This window comes from Sceloporus occidentalis, unplaced genomic scaffold (genome assembly GCF_023333645.1).
Source record: "Sceloporus occidentalis isolate IW3139 unplaced genomic scaffold, rSceOcc1.0.p SCAF_4, whole genome shotgun sequence".
In the NCBI taxonomy this organism is placed as follows: Eukaryota; Metazoa; Chordata; class Lepidosauria; order Squamata; family Phrynosomatidae; genus Sceloporus; species Sceloporus occidentalis.
This window is the reverse complement of record NW_028316984.1, coordinates 1,585,102-1,607,234: the sequence shown is the minus strand read 5'-3', so window position 1 is coordinate 1,607,234 and position 22,133 is coordinate 1,585,102. Positions and strand designations below refer to the sequence as shown.

The 22,133-nt window shown below is 39.4% G+C and overlaps 1 protein-coding gene across 2 annotated transcripts in view; it reads left to right on the top strand.

Moving 5' to 3' along the window:
* LOC149313402 (uncharacterized) overlaps positions 1-22,133 on the top strand; it is a 162,781-nt gene that overhangs the window by 47,347 nt on the left and 93,301 nt on the right. Inside the window, exons 3-14 of one of the 2 annotated variants that reach the window (XM_089519048.1) lie at positions 4,950-5,039; positions 5,136-5,180; positions 6,214-6,258; positions 6,357-6,419; positions 6,514-6,567; positions 6,706-6,732; positions 9,213-9,296; positions 9,387-9,449; positions 12,022-12,057; positions 14,632-14,673; positions 17,723-17,812; positions 20,702-20,737. In XM_089519048.1, coding sequence (XP_089375174.1) covers positions 4,950-5,039; positions 5,136-5,180; positions 6,214-6,258; positions 6,357-6,419; positions 6,514-6,567; positions 6,706-6,732; positions 9,213-9,296; positions 9,387-9,449; positions 12,022-12,057; positions 14,632-14,673; positions 17,723-17,812; positions 20,702-20,737 — 675 coding nt within the window. Of the gene's footprint in view, positions 1-4,949; positions 5,040-5,135; positions 5,181-6,213; positions 6,259-6,356; positions 6,420-6,513; positions 6,568-6,609; positions 6,920-9,212; positions 9,297-9,386; positions 9,450-12,021; positions 12,058-14,631; positions 14,674-17,722; positions 17,813-20,701; positions 20,738-22,133 lie in introns of those variants that run through there. The other variant, XM_089519050.1, reaches the window with a different exon arrangement.

The following is a 22,133-nucleotide window of genomic DNA, read 5'->3' as shown; positions in this document are numbered from 1 at the left end:
GTTTCTTCCGCTTTAACTGCGGATTGACTTTGCATTATTTCACGTTAACTGCGACATCGTTTGATAAACTTTGGACATTTCTAGGTTATCTTCATGTTATATCATGTTTAACTCTCATTTTACCATGGGATCTCGCTAGTGTGATAAACTCCTAAGAGATGGAAAGGTTTATCAACGTTTCTTTTTTAAAAAATATATCAAAACTTAGAGGTGCATAGCATGACCCCTACTGCACCTATTTGTCTGACATTCGGCAGGCATTATGTTTGCATGAGTGTGTATGTGCCTTCAAGTTGTCTATTGTTTGGCAACCCGGTGAATTTCATAGGGTTTTCTTAGGCAAAGAATACTCAGTGGTGGTTTTGATCGTTCCTTCCAATGAAATTCAGTGTATAGCTCTTGGTATATGTTGGGGATTTCTCATCCAAGTACTAATCAGGTCTGACTCCAGGTAACTTCCTAGATCAATTAGAAGGATGCTTATATCTGCAAATTCCACATCATTCTAACAAACCTTTCTCTTGATTTTTAACTGTAATACAGTTGTACCTCCATATCCACAGATTCTTCATCCACAGATTCAATCATCCATGGCTTGAAAATATTCCCCCAAAAAACAAACCTTGATTTTGCCATTTTATATAAGAGGAAACACAATTTTGCTACCCCACTGTAATTAATGGGACTTGAGCATCCATGAATTTTGGTTTCCCGTGGGCATCCTGGAATTAAATTCCAGCAGATAACAAGAGCCCACTGTAAATGGAAGGCAATCGTGGTAAATTAGGTTTTCTCAAATGACTTTCAGATTTTAACTCAGATTGAATCAGTTGGCCTTTAAATCAGAGCTATCTGTCTAATATCTTGAATAATCACTCTGTTAATATTTGCAAAACTGAACAAAACTGAAGTTAGTAGAATCCTAGTAAAAGAGATACTAAAATATTATGAGTTAAAATGCACTTCACTATACAATGTTAATGACTAATTCATTCTTTATATAGGCATATAAACTTTAAAAGCCACACAAGGAAAATCCAGTGTATCCAAAAGTGATGGGAAAATATACAACATTTTCTTGATAGAAAATTGATTTAGTTATAGACTAAGCAAGAAACAAACCTAATACTTAGCAGTTTTGCTTATAGGAAAGCAGAATCACGACATTTAAGACTTGGAAAGCTGTTCTCCATACACACTCTTGTGGTGAAATATGGAGATGCAATTTCCTCTAAAGTTCTCTGTTTTCACAAAACAGGGTGTCATATTTTTGACTGAGCCCTGTTGCTTTTTTCTTCACATTAGAATGTTACCCAAGTTATCACATCAAAAAAAGTTATTACTTTTTATAATGTAAAAGCAAAAAAGTAAGTAGAAAGAGAGAGAAAAAGATAAATGTATAGAATTTAGTCATAGGCCATGTATTTACATTCCGACCAGTTGTTTTAAAATGTACTTTAAGATGGTGTCTGGAAGATGCATATTCATTCTTTAAAAAGCAGAAAAATCCATTGGAGGATGAATACTAACTGTTTCTTTCCTGGTTGGAAGTATAAGTTTTGTTGCCAGAGAAAAGACATGCAGAATCCAGGCATATTGGCCATCAATTAAGTTCCAAATTGCAGGAATATAATTTCAAAGTTTATAACAGTCTACACATATCAAAGATTTTTTTAAATAAACAAAACTGATACACATTCAGCCAGAAAGGAGCATTTTATCACCACAAAATCACCTAGAGAAATAAAGAATTTTGTTTACACAAATTTCTTTATAAAAATATACTGTACTGTCTCTTACTTTCCCAGAAAGTAATCCAACCTAGGTAAAAAGAACAAAACATTACCCAAAAGATAGGAAAGTTATTTTAAAAAGCATAAAAGGCTGCTTTCCTCTTGGCAATTGGGCACAACCAAGCAGCACCGGAAGTAAACTCGCCCCAAAGAAGCATGGGGAATCTGGCAACAAGTACAAAAACTGTGAGAATCCCATGAATAAACCACAAATAGCTTTCACACTAGAGCAATTGTGCAAAAAAGTGATATCGTGAATGAAACGGAAATGAATTCACAATATTTTCCTAAAAATGACTAATTGTTGGTTCATGTCTCTTTCTGGTCAGATTCTTAGCAGTTTGCGCACAATGTCATGTAAAAACCAATTATTCAGTTGCGCCTAATACGCTGGATAATCACAGATTCTTACTCTTGTAAACATCCAGTTTTCCCCATGTGATAAAGTCCTTAGTGCTTTCTAGTAAACATTTTAAAACTATTAATTGTTGATTTCAGTTTCTTTGAAACTGCAATTAATACTTCCTACACTACTGACTAGCTGAACCACTGAGAGCTGATGATTTATATATAAAATGTGTTGTAATTATAGATATTGCCACATAGCACCAGAAGATACGTACATGTTGAAAATTATAAGAATTATTTTTTTAAAAAAATCATCTTTATTTAATTATTTTAACGTATATAGAAACAATGTTACATATACCCATGCACTCCTTTCCCCATGGTTTATTAGAGATTAGAATCAATACACTGTTTAAAATTAGAAACCTACGCTTAATATGTGGGATATGGATTTAATTACATTATTGACTTCATTGTAGGTACTCTATATTCCCTTTGACCTTCTCAAGCAGAATTTCCCAACACAAGTTCCAAGCTTCCACCCTCTTTCTCCAGTATACAGTGGACCTTCGTTATACGCGGGGGTTTGGTTCCAGGATCCACCGCGTATTAAAAAAAAGTGTATACTCAAGTCCTCATTTAAATTTACCTTCACTTGATGTCAGCGAGGCTAAGAAGCACTCTCACGGCAGGGGAGAGGCTTTGGGGAAGAGCTCTAGCACCAGGGAAACGTTCTCTCTTCCTCCTCCACAATGTGGCTCAGGAGAGGAAGCTGGCGCTGCTCCCAGGAAACAGGAAGAAGGGAGGCTTGGGGCTTGGAGCTTGCCTCTCCTTGAGTCCCTCGGCTTACTGAAATCCCCCACCCCCCTTCCCCATAGAGAGAGAGATATTGCAGGGCATCCCCATAGCAGAGCAACCCCTCCCCCCCAGATAGAGACCCATAGAGCTCTCCTCTGCTTCCTTTAAACTCTGTTTTTGGATTGATTCCTATGGGGAAGGGAGGAGGATGGAGAGAGAGAGATTGCAAGGCATCCCAATAGCAGAGCAACCCCTCGCCCCCCCCCCCCCCCAGATGCAGACCTATAGGGCTCTCCTCTGCTTCTTTAAACTCCGTTTTTGGATTGATTCCTATGGGGAAGGGAGGAGGATGGGGAGAGAGACAGAGAGAGAGAGATTGATTGCAGGGCATCCCCATAGCAGAGCAACCCCTGGCCCCCCAGATGGAGACCTATTGGGCTCTCCTCTGCTTCCTTTAAACTCTGTTTTTGGATTGATTCCTATGGGGAAGGGAGGTGGGGGATTTCAGTAAGCCGAGGGACTCAAGGAGAGGCAAGCTCCAAGCCCCAAGCCTCCCTTCTTCCTGTTTCCTGGGAGCAGCACCAACTTCCTCTCCTGAGCCACATTGTGGAGGAGGAAGAGAGAATGCTTCCCTGGTGCTAGAGCTCTTCCCCAAAGCCTCTCCCCTGCCGTGAGAGTGCTTCTCAGCCTCGCTGACATCAAGTGAAGGTAAAAAAAAGTTCCTTCATTTCAGTCCGCGTATGCTCAAATCAGCATATACCAAATCCACATATAATGAGGGCGGACTGTATTTTAATCTTCTATCTCAAAAAATATCAAACAGCAAGTTATCTGCCAAATACTTAACTACCTTGTTTAAGTTCCAATTTTTACTTTCTTTCCACCCTGATACAATCACAGCTTGTGTTGCTTTTAATATATACTTTACTGCTTTTTCTTCATTATTATTCATTTCCTTATTCTTCAAATTTAATGTTACACAATTCTCTTTGCTCAAATGAACATCCTTGCCTATTATTTTATTAATCTCTCTTAACACTTCACCCCAAAATGTCTGAACAAAAGGAAAATCCCACCATATATGGATGTAGAAACTCTTGGACCCACCACAATGCTAACACTTTAGTAATACGTTTTTATTGAAATGTGCTAATTGAGAAGGAGTCCTATACCATCTCCCTATTAATTTCATTTGTTAATCACTTATCCTAGTGTGCTTGTTTCTCTTAACTTCTTGTATCCACAATTGCACATGTTCCCTTGTTAAATTTAAATCTCTTTCCCAAACTCCTTTCAAAATGTCTACAGTTTTAAGAATGTAAAGTTTTTACTTCTTTATCCTGTTGCTGGTTTTTAATTTGGCTTTAATTTTTAATTTATACAGAAATGTTGTATTGTCTGCTGCTTATATTGAAATGTTGTATTGTAAGTTACCAATTGAAGTATGCAGTGGCCCACTGAAACTCAATTAGCTCACAAATATATCAAATAAGTGAAGTTCAGATGGCAATATATGAAATTTTCCTATCTGAGAATGAAGAAATTATCAAATTTAATCTGAAAACAACCCCACCATAGACCTCTGGTCTAAAACTGTTTTAACAGTGGTCAGGGTGTTTTACAAGAGAAGAGAGAGGTTAGAGATTTTCTTGACATGATTTGTTCAGATTTGCCTTCCAAGAGAATGTAAGTTGCTCAAATTCAAACTGGTCTTCAGACTTGTAGCCGAAGGCTCAAACCACTGCTGGCTCTCAAATTCGAACTTTAGGTTGTTTGAATCTTTCTTTCTTTCTTTCTTTCTTTCTTTCTTTCTTTCTTTATGCAAGTGGCTGCCAAGAGGATGCAGAATTGGGCTCATGACTGAGGGGAGAATAGACCTTCCCCTCACCATGGTACCAGTGAAAATCCTCTTCCTTTCAAGCAGCTCTTTCCATCAAAAGGGGAACAGGTGTCAGTGGGGATTTATTTCATTGAATTTAGCTAAATATGATGCTTTCTTGATTTTCACAGGGTGAGAGAGGTTTGCCAGGTTTACAAGGTTTGGTTGGTTTTCCTGGAGTACAAGGACCGGAAGGGCCCCCAGGGTCCCCAGGACTGAAGGTAAGATTAATTGTGCATCTGAAAGGATAACTTAAAGAGTTTCATTTGAAACAACATGAAAATTAAAGATAAACTATCCTTCTGTTGTTTTAATAGGGTGATACTGGAGAACCGGGACTACCAGGAACAAAAGGGACAAGAGTGAGTTTGCCTAAAATTCATTTAGCTTGTTTTAGAGAGTAACTTTGTGGATATTAAATGTTTTATTAATTAAAATTTTGAAGTATATGTATAGTATAGTCATTGTACAGAATGCAAGACTGCAAGATCATAAGCTGCCTGCCCCAAGCAGTGCATGATCTAAAAGTCACCTCCAGATGACACACCATTGAAATTTCATTGGACTCAGGTATGTTAGCTGGTCTGACACTTATCAGTAAAAATAACAAAGCATTTAGCAGTTCACTAAAAGTCCTATCCACACATTTAAAGGACATGGGGTTTTATATTTGTATTTAAAAAAAACAACAGGATGCTTCCAGAGCTTTAATGTTTGGAGCTAGAGGTTAGGCTAGCGAATTGTTTTTTGACAAAAAGAGCTTCTTCCAGCATGGAAGTTTGATATGAGTTTATCCTGATCTACATTGTCCAGAAAGCCCCACATTGTCTACAGTGGATATGAATGTTAAGGAGGAATTGGTGGAGGAAATGACAGGAGCATTTATTAAACCAGTGTGAGAAATGTATGACCTTCCAATTATTGTTGCACTGCACCTTCCATAGGCCCTGTCCAATACGGACAATGATGAGAGGTGATGAGAATTTCCATTCCCCATTCCTAACAAAAAACAAAGTTCCATTTCTGGGAATTTAAAATCTGAACAATCACCCTCTTTTTGTCATTTATGACCATTTCTATTGTTACAGTTCTCTCAGTCAGTAGGTAAATACTGGAATTCAGAACACTTGAGCTATGACTCTGTATTCTTGTTCAGGGTTGGTCTACTTTAAATCCCTCTTTCTTTGCCTGTGTTTCAGATTAGTTAAATCAGTTTTCCCTATGTTGATTAGATGGCTATTTAGACTCTTAGGAACAGCATCCTCCACAAATATTTAAGAAAATATCTTCTGAGTTTTCTTTTTATTGGTACTAATAGCTATTTACAGCTTCCAATCTATATTCGTCACACTTCATATTGAATTCTGTGCTTTAGTTATCTTTCATTGTTTGCAGGGTCCACCTGGTCATGCAGGCTACCCAGGAAATCCTGGTCTTCCTGTAAGTATGACATAAAAATTTACAATGTAAAAAAATTAACACTAATATTCACCAGGAATTAATCTCATTTTTTTTCTTACCTTCTTCCCTAATCTTAGGGCATCCCTGGAGGAGACGGCCCCCCAGGTCCTCCTGGCATCCCAGGATGCAATGGAACAAAGGTGACATACTTTAAGCAAGCATTTTTCTAAAATATTTTTTTTCAAATGTATGAATATATAGAAAACGAGAGATTTTTTTTTCCTGTTCTATTAGGGTGAAAGAGGTCCAGTTGGCCCTCCGGGTTTACCTGGTTTACCTGGAAATCTAGTAAGTATTTTTTTTCTTTCTAATTTAAACCAATATGAGTAAAAAGGTAAGTCTTGAAAGGAGAAAAACAGCAAGAAGTCCATGTGAGCCTTCAAGATACCACAAGACTCAAAAAATGTTATATGCTTTTTTTGCTAGGGGCCTCCAGGACTTCCAGGAATAAAGGTAATTTTTGTTTACAGTATAATTTTTGTGTAGATTAAATACGTACATTTTTTGTTTACAGTAAAATATAGGGTTGCCATATTGCCTGGATATCTGGGTTTTATGCAGAGTCTAAGCATGCCACGCAATGCCCATTTGGACCATTATTTGGCCTGGATTGCAAGCTTTCTTCTTGTTGTTTTTTAAAGTAAGTCTCCAGCCCTTGTAGAAGGCACTCTTTTCTGTCAATTTTTTTCTGCAAGAAAGAAGTCTGCCTGGGGAATTTGAGGGCCAAGGCAAATGAGGGTGCAAGGAAGGGTGCACTGTGAGGTTGTGTCATGAGGCAAGGGGGGGAATGGGAGAGCAAATGGTGTGAGTAATAGTGACAGCATGCAAGAAACAAGCAAAGGGTGCCCCACAAGAGCTCAAGGTGAGGCAAGGGATGGGCTAGGATAGAGAAGAGAGAGAATAATACAAACAGAAGCGCATAAGAAGCAAGCAGTCAGCATGCCACAAAGGGGGCAAGGTGAGGCAAAGGAACAAGAAGGAGAGACATGAGAAGAAGTGTGGAGAGTAGCAGAGTGCAAGAAACAAGGGGATGTGTGCTGTGTGGGTAGGAGAGGAGGTGAAGGAGCATGTGAGTAGGACAAAGGGGAGATCAAGTGGTGTGAGTGGCATAATGCAAAAAGCAAGGGCAGGACACACTACAAGCACACAGTGTGAAGGGAGGAGGGAGCCAGAGAGGTGGGATAGTGAGTGGTGCAAGTGGTGGGGTGAAAGAAGCAGGATGGGAGAGTGAGTGAGTAAGTGAGACAAGAAAGTGAGGAGTGCAGACAGCAATGCAAACTTTGAGACTGTGAAGGAGGAAGCAGGAGACACAGGAAAGTGAATGGTACAAGCAGTGTTGCACACAAAGCAAGTCAAGCGGTGCACTGAAAGGGTGAAAGGTGAGGCCAGGGAAGGAATAGGAGAGGAGGGGGCATGAACAGTGTGAGTGAATCATTGAATCATAGAGTTGGAAGAGACCACAAGGGCCATCCAGTCCATGTCTCCTTTCTGAGTGTGTGGTCATCTGTTCTAGAAAGGCATCATCCAATTCCTCCATTTGACTTGGGGGTCTGTATTAGACTCCCACAATAACATCCCTGTTGTTTCCCTCCCCTTTAATTTTTATCCAGATGCTCTCCATCTGGCTTCCAGTATTGATATCTTCACTAGTGTAAATATCTCTGACATATGGTGCTATTCCTCCTCCTTTCCTGTTTGGCCTATTTCTCTTTAAAAGGTTATACCCCTCTATTTCTACATTCCAGTTCTGAGACTCATCCCACCAGGTTTCAGTGATGCCTATTATATCATATTTGCTTTGTTGTACTAGGAGTTCGAATTCATCTTGCTTAATTCCCATGCTCTGTGCATTAGTGTAGAGACATCTAAGACCATGGGTCCTCTTTACTTGCTGCCTGTGCATGTTTTTTTGCCTCCCACTGTTGGGTCCTTGCACTATTTGTCTTGTTTCCTCTGTGTCAGTTTGACTATTTTCTCCATCCCTTTTACTTTCTGTAATATTGTCTCCCTCCCCCACGGAACTCAGTTTAAAGCCCTCCTGATCAAATTCTTGATACTATTGGCAAAAACGTTTTTGCCAACTGGTATGAGATGCAACCCATCCATTGCCAGAAGTCCCTCCTCATGGAACCACAGCCCATGATCGAAGAATCCAAACCGTTCTCGGCGGCACCATCTGCGAAGCCAGTTGTTCACATCCGCTATTTTCCTCTCCCTTCCTGGACTATGCCCTTCAACTGGCAGAAGAGACAAGATGACAACTTGTGCATCCGTTTCTTTCAGCTTCCTTCCAAGAGCCTTGTAATCCCTTCTGATGTTCTGAAGGTTGTGTCTTTCAGTATCATTGGTTCCTACATGGACCAAAAGGAAGGGGGTCAGTAGGGCCAAAATCATGGATTTCAATATGACCCATGGATAAATTGAGGGTAAAACAGGGGCATCTAAGAAAAGATCTAAAGAGGAAAACACCACTTCCCTCCCTCATTCTCCATCTCTGGACCTCTCCTGACCACCTAGCACCACTTTCCTGGTGGTGGAGGAAAAGATTTTGGCATTGGATTGAGAAGGGAAGGAACTGGAGCGGATTGAGGTGTTTGATGGGGGGAGAGATCCAGAGGAGGAGGAGGATGGAGAGAGAAGGCTTTAACATCCAATTGAGAAGGGAATCAGCTCTTTCCCTCAAACACACACACACACCTCTACCTCTGCCTGGCAGCTCTTTCAAAAATCACTGCCGAGGCAGAGGGAGTGGGTGCTTCTTTCAGGACCTTTCTAAGCAGTATTACTATACTGACCCGTAGATAAGTTGACCCATGATTTTAGGGCCAATTTTTAAGACGTAAATTTCTTGAATTATAGTTTAGTATATGCAGTAGCTCTACTGCTAATGGAAATTTTTGTGTAATCTGTTTTTCTTAATTCATGTCATGCAGGGAGATCCAGGTGAATTTATTGGACTCACACCAGATGGTGTACTAAAAGGTGAAAAAGGATTTCATGGCCAACCTGGATCACCAGTAAGTCTGAAGAGGTATAATAGCATTTCATTTTTTAAAAAAAATGACTGAAAACTTTTCCTGTCTGACAAACTTCTTCCTTAACTACAGGGATTACCTGGTTTACCAGGTGCTGAAGGCCCTATTGGACCATCTGGACCTCCTGGAAGACCAGTATGTTATCTTGAACTTTTTTTTCTTTTACTGTTGCTACCTATAATTTAAATATAATTATAGCCAAAATGTATTTATCTCTTACTCTGTCCTGGTTTGTCCAGAGACATTAGGAATGTACACTGGATTTGGATGAATCTGAATCCCAAATGGAATTAGTCTGCTTTTCTTTCATCTTCCATATTTAGAAAATTCATGTGGAAGTGAAGAAACAGGCAGAGAAGAAGACAAATCTACCTTCTAATCACAGGGAACAATTCACTAGAGCTTTCCAATTATTGTGCTTTGGTAGAAGAATGTTGAATCTTATTATCTGTTTTCCATTCTGTCTCACTCATTTGAACATAAACACAGTGGTTAAATAGAATAAGAGAAATCTTTCATGGCTTCCCATCCTCCCAACTAATTCTGCATTCCTAGGCCTTTTCTTATTTTATTTGTTTCTCCAATCAAATCTGTTTATTCATACTATAACCTCATTCCCCTGTGGCTTCACTTGGCCTCCTAAATAATATGGATTCTCCTTTAAATCAGATAAATACCTAGGTAATGATGATTTACAGGATAATTTCATAAAGTGTTCAAAGATATGCAAGATCCTCACTTAGGTACCTTATTTAATATTTTTGACAGCAGGACAACATGTTGACAAATGGCTGATTTCAAAGATTAGAGCAATACACCTCAAAACAAATGGAGACTCTGTTTATAAACCAATACATTCTATATGTCAAAATTATGACATTCTTATCTCCATTTTGGCTATATATATATATATATATATATATATATATATCAGGGTAACGATAGGCTGTTCAATATTTATTCCACATCATCACATTTCGGACTGGTTTAGAAGAGCCTTCAACATTATACACCATATTTACATTCTAGAATCCAGGTAGCCTTACTTTTCTTTAAATGCCTTTAAGGCTTTTAAGTGGAGATATTTACTAAAATCTTTGCAAACAATTAATTACAGATATGAATTAATTTCATTAATCATCATTATACACATTGAAAAGCATGTGCTAATACAGAAAGCACTTCTTCTTTTTCACTTTGAAGAGGTTCAAAAAAAGAGATTTGCTCTTTTCCTTCTCCTTTTTGTTGTAATGAATGAGCCCCTAGTGGAGATGATTCAGTGTTAGCAGTACCAAAATAATAAATTTGAAGATCCATGCTATAAAGGAATTCACTGAAACCATCATTTTATTCCCCCTCCCTCACAATCTAGTACGTTGGTTGAGGCTCTACAAGCTAATTGCATGTTATAATGGTTAACTGCTCTATTATTGTAAAGATTTGATAAAAAATATGCATTAAATAAAATTTTAAAAATATGTTAGAAAACCAGTTAGTGGTGCTGACTAAGGGAAGAGTTAGAAACTGGGTTTCTACTGCCACCGTGAAGCTGTGAACGCTCCCAACACATAAATGTCCAGTCTTTGCAGGTGAGAGCACACAGAGTAGCTCTGAGGCTGTTGATGTGAGAACCAGGCCCTCTCAGTGCAAAGAGAACTTATTTTAAAAAGGCAGCAGAAAGCAACATGACTGAATTCTTCATTACTTGTCCACACTGCAAGAAAGAATTAGAAGATCATGCTATGGTTAGAGATGTAGGGATAAGGAGTCAAGGACGAGTCCCCCTCTCAACCTACTCCACAAAGCAGAAGAAACGTATATAGTCCACAGTGGAGGACATGGATGTGACAAGTACAGAGCCACAACTTGCTGGTTAATGATGCCACTATAAGTTTGCAAACTTAATGGGTGAGATAGCCATAGCAGCTTCATTTATAGACCGCTTCATACCACACTAAAGAGTCTCTATGCATGTGAAGTCAGAGGCTTTCTCTACGCAGTTTACAGCTGTACACAATCTCTATGCAGTTTACAACTGTAAGCTAATTGCCCCTCAACAAGCTGGGTACTCGTTTTAGTGACCTTGGAAGGATGCCAGGCTGAGCTGGCACTGAGCCCCTAGCTGGGAATGAACTCACAACCTTGTGGTTTGTGGGTAAGTGAGTGGCTGCAGTACTTGCATTTAACCACCACTGCGTCACCAGGGCTGTTGGTCCTTGAACATCTGTTGCCTGACAAATAATTGACTAATTTTGTCTAATACAGGACAATAACAGAAAAATTTAAAGGAAATGTAATTTAATGTTATAATTATAATTAGAAATAGAATGGTTTCCAGTTTGGTTTAACCATATCTAGAACTGCTATGTAATCAAAAGCAGTCTGCTGGACACCATGAATATAAATCCTTGTGTTTTGACATAACAAATATAAGCCTGAATACATCAAACAAACAAATCTCAGTTTGAAGCCTAATAAAATCTATAGGGAATAAAGGAAATATGATATAAAGTTCACTTCATTTGGAAGAGACATTTATCATTTGAGCTTTGACTTATCAGTTAATCTAAACAATGAACTGTACAAAAATTTCCACAGAGTTCATCTCAAATGAGATCTGCTGTATAATAATTTTCTCCTTTGTCAAAGAAGTAGCAAGCTTGAACCAAGTATATAATATAGTATTAATAAATACTTTCTTTTATAGGGTCCTCCAGGACCACCTGGTCCCCCAGGTCCAAAGGTAAGACTAGTTTCAAGCAATAATGCTAATTTTATTATGTATTTGCCCAGGCACTGGCTTCTTTCAGAGAAACAGAATTCTTGCTGTGCATTCCTGTGTATTTGTTCATATATCAATACCTACACATTTATAGGGTTGTGGTGGCTTAGTGGTTAAGATGCCAATTCTGATGATTGGAAGATTGGCAGGTTGGCAGTTCAAGGTCCTAGTGCTGCATGATGGGGTGAACGCCTGTCACTACTCCCAACTTCTGTCAACCTAGCAGTTTGAAAGCATGCAAATGCAAGTAGATAGATAGGTACCACTTCAGTGGGAAGGTAACAGTGTTTGGTGCAGTCATGCTGGCCACATGACCACCAGAGCAGTCCTTGGACAATGCTACCAAGAGGTAGCATTACTAAGCCGAAGATGGCTTAGTAATGGAGATGAGCACCGCCCCCTACAGTCCGTTACGATTAGACATTCATGTCAAGGGACTACCTCTTTACCTTTTACACATTTAGAGGGAGACAGCAGCAATCTACTGAAATTTTCATATTCTGCACCATTAAAAATTGGGCTTATTTGTGATCTGTCAGCTCTGCAACTTCTACAGCAATTATTTTATTACCTTATTTTCACACAGTTAGCTGTGTTAGTCTTTTGCAACAAAAACAAAAAAGAACTTTGTGGTGTTAGCTTTCATATTGATGTCACCTCTGGTAAAAGGCACACATTGTGCTGTCTTCTTATCTGCTGGTGGTAGCGTACATGTGCAGCAGGTGATTTGGGTAACCTGCTACAACATATTGTTGCAACTTGTCATCATCTTCTCCTCCTTGTTCCCCTTCCCATCATTGTGTGTGTGCATGTGGGATGACATGCTGCCTTCTCCTTCCCTGTTTCCTGCTCCCTTTGCCACTGCTTCCTTCTGTGGAGAAGCGTGGGAGTGTCCTCCTCCTTGTTGGCCTTCAGCTTGTGCAACAAGGCCATGAAAATGCGATTTTAGGCTGCATTAATAGAAGTATAGTGTCTAGATTAAGGGAAGTCATAATGCCACTATATTCTGCTCTGGTCAGGCCCCACCTGGAATATTGTGTCCAGTTCTGGGCACCACAATTCAAAAAGGACATTGAGAAACTGGAGCGTGTCCAAAGGAGGGCAACTAAAATGGTGAAAGGTCTGGAAACCATGCCCTACGAGGAACGACTTAGGGAGCTGGGGATGTTTAGCCTGGAGAAGAGAAGATTAAGAGGTGATATGATAGCCCTGTTTAAATATTTGAAGGGATGTCATATTGAGGAGGGAGCAAGCTTGTTTTCTGCTGCTCCAGAGACTAGGACCCGAAGCAATGGATGCAAACTGCAGGAAAAGAGATTCCACCTCAACATTAGGAGGAACTTCCAGACAGTAAGGGCTGTTCGACAGTGGAACAAACTCCCTCGGAGTGTAGTGGAGTCTCCCTCCTTGGAGGTCTTCAAGCAGAGGCTGGATGGCCATCTGTCGGGGATGCTTTGATTGTGATTTCCTGCATGGCAGGGGGTTGGACTGGATGGTCCTTGTGGTCTCTTCCAACTCTATGATTCTATGAACATCTCATTGTCTAAGCACTAACAACCTTTGGAGAAAGTATCAAAACTGAAAGCATATTAGCATCTTAGAACCAGGGAGATACTGACTTTCTTGTTTTTGTGGAAGCAACTAATGTACAATTACCACCTGTAGCAAAACTGTTTCATGATGTATCAAATGGTACATAAAATACTAATCTATCACCTACCAAACCCAACAATACTGTGACAGTTAAATCTCTTTTTTTGAAATTGTTGCTCCAAGTGTAAATGGTTAGAAGATAAGAAGCTTATTATATTCATGATAAACACTACATTGTTCAAAATACAATAATCCCTATTAAATTTTTATTAGAAACTAGCATAGATGTGAAACTACAGCTGTATTAGCCTGCACACCAGGAAAGATTTCGTACTCACAAAAGGAATTGCTTCTTCACATACTGCATCACAAAATGTGTGATAGCCACTGATGTAGACCATTTAAGTTAGTGGCCATCACTGCCTCTTGAGAAGCTGAATCTAATTGTTTAACTATGCACAGCGTGAGGAAGTAAGTGTTCCATTTTGTTGGTCCTGAATCTTTCATCCTTTGCTTCTTAAAGGAATTAGATTTAATAGAGGATAAGGCTATCAACATGGAACCAGTGTGATGTAGTAATTTAAGTGTTGGACTAGAACTGCAGGAGATGGAAACCCACTGGGTGTTTGGTATAGTTTCTTAAGCTTAGAGAAAGGCAATGCCAAACCACCTCTGAATAAATCTTGCCAATAACATCCTGTGAAAGGGTCACTATAAGTGAGAGTTTCCTCCAACAGCAGGGGAAACATTCCACTGAGTATCAGTGCCCAGATGTGACTATTTTACTCGTGTCCTGTCATGGCCTGCTTGTGGATTTCACATAGACATCTTTCTGGAAAATCTCACTGTGGGCTCTTGTTCTTTCAAAGGCCAGTTTTTTAAAAATTATTTATCTCAGAAGTAAGTCTTCTGTTTCTAAAAACTTATCTTGTGTGTTATCAGGGTCACATGGGCTTGGGTTTCCAGGGACCAAAAGGTGATAAGGTAAGTAGAAAGCCATAAAGACATGTTGTTTGTTTTCCTAGTAAAATCTGATTTTTCTGAAACTTTTCCTCTTGTCTCTCCTCAAATTAAATTAATCATCCCCATGTAATTCTAGAATAATTATTTTGAGTTTTGTTTTGTTTTGTTTTTTTGCTATCCAATGTAGCACATGGCATAGATAGATAGAGGATTGGTCCAATCATGGGGTTAGGTCTTTTCAGAGAGTTCTCTGTATGGTACTGAGAATTTGGTACCAGTGGGTAGACATTGCTATCTTTCCCTTCCTTTGAATGGTCTAGCAGCAACAGTCTTACCCTCTTCAGAAGAATGAGGTGCTAAATGGACTTTTGCTCAGCAAATTCCTTTTGATATGGGACTTTTAATCATTTTTTTCTTTATTAAAGTTACAGAGGGGTAATCCCTTGGGAGAAGATATGCTTAAGGAACAATAATAGAAAAGTACTGTATGCAGAATTATTGCTATGAATGTTTCACACTCCTTATCTTTCCTGCTTAAACAGTAAAATGCTGCAAAGGAAATATCAGTGAAATGGGCAGGGGGGAAAATACTATGGATTTATTTTCATTTTTGTTGAACATATGTTGTGTTCCTATTATGTTAATAGGTTAGTAATTATAATAAAAATGGTTGACCGTTCGGGGGGGGATGTGATGAAAACGTTGTTACATCTTATAATTAACACATCCCTTAAAGAGGGAATTTTTCCATCAGAATTAAAACAAGCAACAGTCAAACCACTATTAAAGAAACCCTCTTTAGATCCCATGATAAGAAATAACTACAGACCAGTCTCCCTGTTACCATTTTTGGGCAAGGTTATTGAGAGGGCAGTCACCCTCCAACTCCAAGCTGTTTTGGATGAAACCGATTATCTGGACCCATTTCAAACCGGCTTCAGGGCGGGATACAGTGTTGAGACAGCCATGGTCGCCTTAGTCGATGATCTCCGTTTGGGTATCAACAGGGGAAGTGTGACCTTGTTGATGCTCTTGGAAATCTCAGCGGCTTTCGATACCATCAACCATGGTATCCTTCTGGAACGCCTGAGAGAGCTGGGAATCGGAGGCTCTGCTCTGCAGTGGTTCCCGTCCTACCTCTCGGGTAGATTCCAGATGGTGATGCTGGGGGACTCATGCTCTTCCAAACGAGAGCTGACATCAGGCGTCCCCCAGGTCGCCATTCTGTCCCCCATGCTGTTTGACATTTACATGAAGCCGCTGGGAGAGATTATCCAGTGACATGGGACGCGGTGTTATCAGTACGCTGATGACACCCAAATTTATTTCTCTATGTCTCCGACTGCTACAGTGACTAAGGATGGCATCTCTTCTCTGGATGCCTGCCTTGAGTCGATAATGGGCTGGATGAGGGAAAACAAACTCAAATTGAATCCAGAGAAAACGGAGGTACTCGGATTAGGTTCCCCAAGTCCAGGGATGGAGATTTGTCAACCACTCCTGGACAGGGGTCACACTTCCCCTAAAGGACAAAGTGCACAGTTTGGGAGTTCTTCTGGATCCATCACTACAATTATCATATCAAGTAGATGCGATGGCCAGAAGTGCCTGGTACCAACTTTGGTTGATACGCCAACTGGCCCTACCTGGACCGAAAGGACCTTGAAGCAGTGGTACTTGCACTGGTAATCTCTCGCTTAGATTTCTGTAATGCATTCTACATAGGGCTACCTTTGTATCAAGTTCGGAAACTTCAGTTGGTACAAAATGCAGCAGCCAGATTGGTCACCGGTACACCTAATCTTAAGACCGCTACACTGGCTGCCGATTAGTTTCTGGACGCAGTACAATGTGTTGGTTATTACCTTTAAAGCCCTACATGGCTTGGGCCCGAGTTACTTGAAGGAACGCCTCTCCCTACACAATCTGCCCCGCACTCTCAGAACAACTGGGAAGAATCTATTGGATTGTCCTAAAACCAGATTAAGATCTACTTCCCATAGGGCATTCACGGTGATGGCTCCCAAATTGTGGAATGGCTTGCCGGAGGAGATCCATCTTATTAGCACCTTAGATGCCTTTAAGAAGACAATTAAGATGGATCTCTTTCGGCGAGCCTATCCCCCAGACCTGCTATAACAGCTTAAGACGATACTCCACTCGGAACGATGTGTTTTTAAGTTTTTGTTTGTACAATGAGAATGTATTTTAACTATTTGTAATTTTATATCTGTGTTGTTCTCCTGCCTCGATCCATAGGGAGAGGCGGGATATATATAAATAAAAATTATTATTATTATCATCATCATCATCATCATCATCATTATATTTCACTTATCCTTTCCCTGAAATGATAATATTTTCAGAATTTTGAAATTTGTTTCACATTAACACATATTTTAGTAGGGATATATGTGGTATCTTTTTCTGTCAAAGTTCTCCCCCAAGATTTTGGGATTCTGTATTACCAAAACTGAATCAGTAGTACAAGAACTTCTGGTTCTTCCAGATTTGTACCTCTAGAATTTGTGCTTTCTTTTAATACTGTATTTTAAAACAAAAGACTTTAGAGTATGAATGTGGAGTAGTGTGCATGTATGTGTGTGTGTTCAGAAGCAGTTTGTTTGTATTTTAAAAAATCAAGAGTGAATTTCAATCTATCCACTCCCCTTCTATATATGGAGAGATTCATTTCAGTACTAGTGGTTTGTTTTTATACAAAGACAAAGAATGAATACTTTTTACTGCTGCAAGTCTATGTTCTTTGCTGCAGGATGCATTACCACTGTTCCAAAATATCAGTCCCTTGGATTAGTCATATTCAGCATTAGATGCTTAAAAGGACTGGGCTGGACAAAATGCATTTGACCTTTAAATATTAGTGTCCTAAATTTGTTTGATGATAACTTTAAACCAAAGGTATTTCTGGAGTGAGTGCAGTGCTTTAATTGGCTGCATGTTTTCTCTGTTTCTATGGTCCTTAATTAGATTGCAATACTTCTTGTAGCTTCCTCCTTCCTTAATGTTTGTTTGCTTATTTGTTTGTTTGATTCTTTGCTGGGACATCTAGGGTGAACGGGGAGTCATGGGTCCTCCTGGTCCCCAAGGAGCTGCTCCAGTAGAAGGAGAGAAAGGGACTGTAATCATCCGTGGAGAGAAAGTAAGCATGCATATTTTATGCCTCTGGATATCTGTTGTTGTTTCTGAATTCTGTCATGGATTAATGAGGGTATTAATGAGGATTAATGAGCTAATGTAAAAACATGAATTGACTTTCTAAAGTCATTGCTTTTGTCATAGTTTTTCTTTTTTCTTTCTTTCTGTAAATAATAATAATAATTATAATTATTATGTTAAATACAAAAATCAAATAGATTACATAACTGGAAGCAAAAGATGGAGCAGTTCCATTCTCGCATCCAAATCTAGACCAGGCACAGACTATGGCACAAATCATAAACTACTCATATCAAAGATTAGAATAAAGCCGAAGATGAAAGAAAAAATAGTCATCATACCAAAATATGACCTGAAGAACATCTCAAGAGAATTTATAGGCAATGCGAGAAATAGATTTGCTTAATTAAGCATAATCAACTGGAAAGCAGAAAAGAAGGGACCTAATCAAGGATGAATGCAGAAAGATACAGTCTGTGGCCAAAAAGAAAGGGAAGAAACTATAGATAACAGAAGAAACACTTTAAGTAGTAAAGAAGAGAAGAGAAGCAAAAGAAAATGGAGATAGGAACAGAACCAGAACCATGAATGCAACTGTTTAGTAACCAGTGCACCAGGATAAAGATAATTACTATAATAAACAACAAAAAAAGGAAGACAACAAAAAAGGAAGAATGAGAGAGATGCGCTACGATCAGAAGAGGAACATACTAAATGATCAAGATGAAATAAAAAGACGATGGAAGCAATACACAGAAGAGCTACATAAAAGAGATGAAGAAAATGAACGACACATGGAATGAAAAACCACATGAAGATGAACCCCAAATTTTAAAACGCGAGGTGGAAGAAGCACTCAGAGAAATTGGAAATAATAAATCACCAGAAATATACGATATCCCAACTAACTGCTACAAATAACACAAACAGAATCAATTCCAGTGTTAACCAAAATATACCAACAAATATGGAAAACAAAACAGTTGCAAACAGACTGTAAACAATCAATATACATCCTCACCCACAAAAAAGGAGACACAAAAGAGTACAGCAATTACAGGGCCATAGCATTAATTTCTCACGCAAGCAAAATACTACTCAAAGTTGTGCAGCATAGACTCCAATCATATATGGAGAGAGAACTGCCAGATATCCAGGCAAGCTTTAGGAAAGGAAAAGGCACTAGGGACCACATTGCAAACATACTGTATGTAATGGAACAAGCCAACGAATTCCAGAAGAAAATTAGCATGTGCTATTTAAATATAGAAAGGCCTTTGATAGCATAGATCAAAAGCTATGGAATGCTTTTAAAGAAATGGGAGTGCCACTACATCTGATAGTCCTGATGAGGAATCTGTACTTAGGACCAGAGGCTACTATAAATAAGAATATGGAGAAATAGAATGGTTCCCAATTGGCAAAGGGGTCAGGCAAAGCTGCATCATTTCACCCTATCTCTTCAACTTATATACAGAAAATATCATATGAAGAGCAGGCTTGGACACAGAAGAAGGAGTGAAGATGAGAGGAAGGAATATAAATAATCTGAGATACACAGATGATACCATACTACTAGCAGAAAACATCACAGCCTTAGAACAGTCACTAAAGAAAGTCAAAGAAAAAAGTGGAAAGGCAGGCCTAATGCTAAACTTAAAGAAAACAAAAATAATGACCACAGAGGATTTACATAAATTCAACCTATGGTAGATAATAAGGAAATTGGTTAAAGATTTTCCATAGCTTGGAACAAACATTGGTCAGAATGGAGACTGCAGTCAAGAAACCAAAAGAATATTAGGAATGGGAAAGGCAGCTATGAAAGAACTAGGCAAGATCTTAAAGTGTAAAGATACACAGCTGTACACAGCTGTACACTAAAGCCACTGTCTTTCTTATTACCAAGTACGGATATGAGAGCTGAACAGTGAAGAAAGCAGATAGGAAGAAAATTAGTTTATTAATGAATTAATAAGGTGAAGAGTGCTGAGGTTACCATGGGTGGCCAAAAAGACCAAAAAAAAAAAAAATTGGATCCTTGAACAGTTCAAGCCTGAACTCTTTCTGGAAGCCAAGATGACTAAACTGAGGCTGTTATACTTAGGCCACATAATTAGAAAAGACAGTGATACTGGGTAAGGTGGAGGGAAGTAGGAGAGGAAGACCTCATGCCAGATGGATAGACAGTCAGGGAGACTATGGGCCTCAGCCTGCAGGACCTGAGTAGGGAGGTAGAGGATAGGGAGGCTTGGATACGTCTCATTCACAGGGTTACCGTGAGTCAAGATCAACTCAAAGGCAGCTAATGACAACAATTAAATTATAATTTCTGCAACATTTGTTGACTTGTATCCCTTTTGATCCACTGCCTTTTTCACATTAGGCCTCAGTAAGGAGAAATAATCAATCTTCAAGGGCACAAAATGTTGGTGCATGAAATAATGTAATTTAGAAAAATTTTAGTGTAGTGTAAAATCTGTAGAAATGATGATCCTTCATTAAATGCCTCCAAACAATGTTACAAAAGAATGTTGGAAAAGTTGGCTCATCCTCACAGCTGTACCACAGAAAGCTGTTCTTTTGCATTTAAGTTGTTGAGCAGACTCAGTGTGCCGTCTAATGGAACAGAGAATGCTGCCTTGTTGCAGATTAAAAGCGCCACTGAGGCAGTGTTCTATCAATTTCTGATAAGCATACTTGGACCCTTTTTGTAAAAAAGTATTTAATTGAGATAGTGGTCCAATCAGCATTTAGATTCAGTCATCTGCTGAATTTTTTGAGGTATTAAAAATGCTGTTTTTAAAGGACACATAGAAGTGCATTCTGAAGACGTAGCTGATACTTTGCTCTCTCCCCCCCCCCACAATAGGGCGATCCTGGTGAAAAGGGTGACCCTGGCCTCCCAGTAAGTATGAAGCTGATTGGTATTGTCATATTAAGAAGCGATGGTGAAGCAGCAAAAAAATAAAGCATCAACGCAACTTGTAGTAAACAAATCAAAGGGAACTAGCATCTGTTCTGTGTGCCAGATTTGACCCACTGGTTTTGCCAGTCAGACCCACCACGGTTTCTCTCCTAATCCCCATTCCTCACACTCAGCAGAGGGGAGAATACTGTACTTTGAACCAGTGGTTCCTAAAGTCATTGGTCTCCCTTGAATGGTAAGAGGTGAAGCAAGCCTTCCCTGCAGGATTCCTGTCCATTTACTGAGGGGAACATTTTCACTGCATGGACAGGAAACCCTAGATCCCCAACTAGAAACCCTGGAGCACTCAGGGCGATTGCTAGGTCATTTGCATGCATCTTTGTCGGGTGAGAAAGGGAACCTCTCAAAAGATATCCTTTCAAATCTGGTGTATTAAGCAGTGAATCAACAGGAGAGAATGAGTGTTGAAGTGTTGAAGTTGGGGAAGTCTCCAGAGATGCAGGCAAGATGACCAGAGTGGGGTAGGGGAGCATTGTTCGCAGAGTTTGCCAAAGGAAGAGGTAGCTCTGTGAGTTAGCTTTTCTCCATCAGAGTCTAGGACAGTTCTAAAGTGGTACCATCAAGAGGTGGTTGTGGTCTGAATGAGTACTGGACATGATGTTTGTGGGCTGTTTACGCCACCTCTTCTCACCCACAACTTAGTCTTGTTTTAGCTCTTCTGCTGACATATTTTCACTGGCATGGCAGTATTTGTCAGGGTGGTGTGCTGACATAGCAGATGAGCACATAACTGGTAGCTCCTCAAGTAGTATATAGCATTGCATCTTAGAATTAATATTAGAAATTAAATTTCCAATAGACAACTATTACGTGACCTTGACCATGGGGAATTTTTAATTAGCTCACATTTATTAGCCAGAATCTATCCCTTTTTATATGCAGGGCATGAGGGAATAGAGAATCAGCAGAAGCAACATTCTTCTAATGAATTGTATTTTCATTAAGGAGAAAATTAATCAACAACACACACATACACACACACACACACACTCATTCATGCATACACTTAATCTATGGGCTATTAGGAAAGGTTTTCGCTTATGATATAGTTACCAAAGATGTGGTGCTCCTTCTCAAAATGGAAAAATTACTCAGTTGCTTTTGGAATGGTGGTCAAGGGGGAGGGGGACAGCATGAGGGAAACTAGTAGAAGTTTCAGAGAGACATAGAGTTCCTCTTTACACTCCAAACTAGCTCCACAAACAAAGGATTTTGGGGTCCTTAAATAAGGCCAGAACTAGCCTCCAGGCAAAAGAGTTGTTTACTACTTCAAAAGGTGCAAAATCTATATAACAGAGATCACTTTGATATAGAT